Below are 443 nucleotides of genomic sequence, written 5' to 3'. Positions count from 1 at the left end.
TCACCTCGTAACAAACACAACAAATAAAAACAATTGACACAAAAAAAAACTCACCTCAAAGGCCCCCTTCTTGAACTGCATCACGGCTGTGTTGTTGACGCAGGTTCCTTCGGGATAGATCAGGACTGGGGGAAGGTTGTGGTTCGAAGCGTGGGCCTGTAACCTGCAGGAGAGATGGAGGTTAGGCAGGCTGGATCACAACAACTTACCCGCGTTGTGAGAGACAGAAAACCCTCCTTTACAATCACTTAAACCTGTTTTAAGAGACCGAACTCCTCTCCAATGACCAATGTATATAAAACTGGCTAAGAAGTTAAAAGGGGGGGGGTAAGGCAAGGATTAGAAGGTATGGCAAAAGTAATCCTAGTTAAATGTCACGTGTGAAAGACAGTCAACCTCAAGATTTCATCACTAACTGACCTCATTCTTTAAAAAAACACTCG

General features: G+C 44.0%; 1 protein-coding gene across 1 annotated transcript in view; it reads right to left on the bottom strand.

Moving 5' to 3' along the window:
* The window catches only part of LOC119591496 (glycerol-3-phosphate acyltransferase 3-like), a gene marked incomplete in the record, with an annotated part of 16,069 nt that overhangs the window by 2,851 nt on the left and 12,775 nt on the right, over positions 1–443 (bottom strand). Inside the window, 1 exon segment of the mRNA XM_037940242.1 lies at positions 55–163. Coding sequence (XP_037796170.1) covers positions 55–163 — 109 coding nt within the window.

This window comes from Penaeus monodon, chromosome 28 (genome assembly GCF_015228065.2).
Source record: "Penaeus monodon isolate SGIC_2016 chromosome 28, NSTDA_Pmon_1, whole genome shotgun sequence".
In the NCBI taxonomy this organism is placed as follows: Eukaryota; Metazoa; Arthropoda; class Malacostraca; order Decapoda; family Penaeidae; genus Penaeus; species Penaeus monodon.
This window is presented reverse-complemented; position numbering and strand designations above follow the sequence as displayed.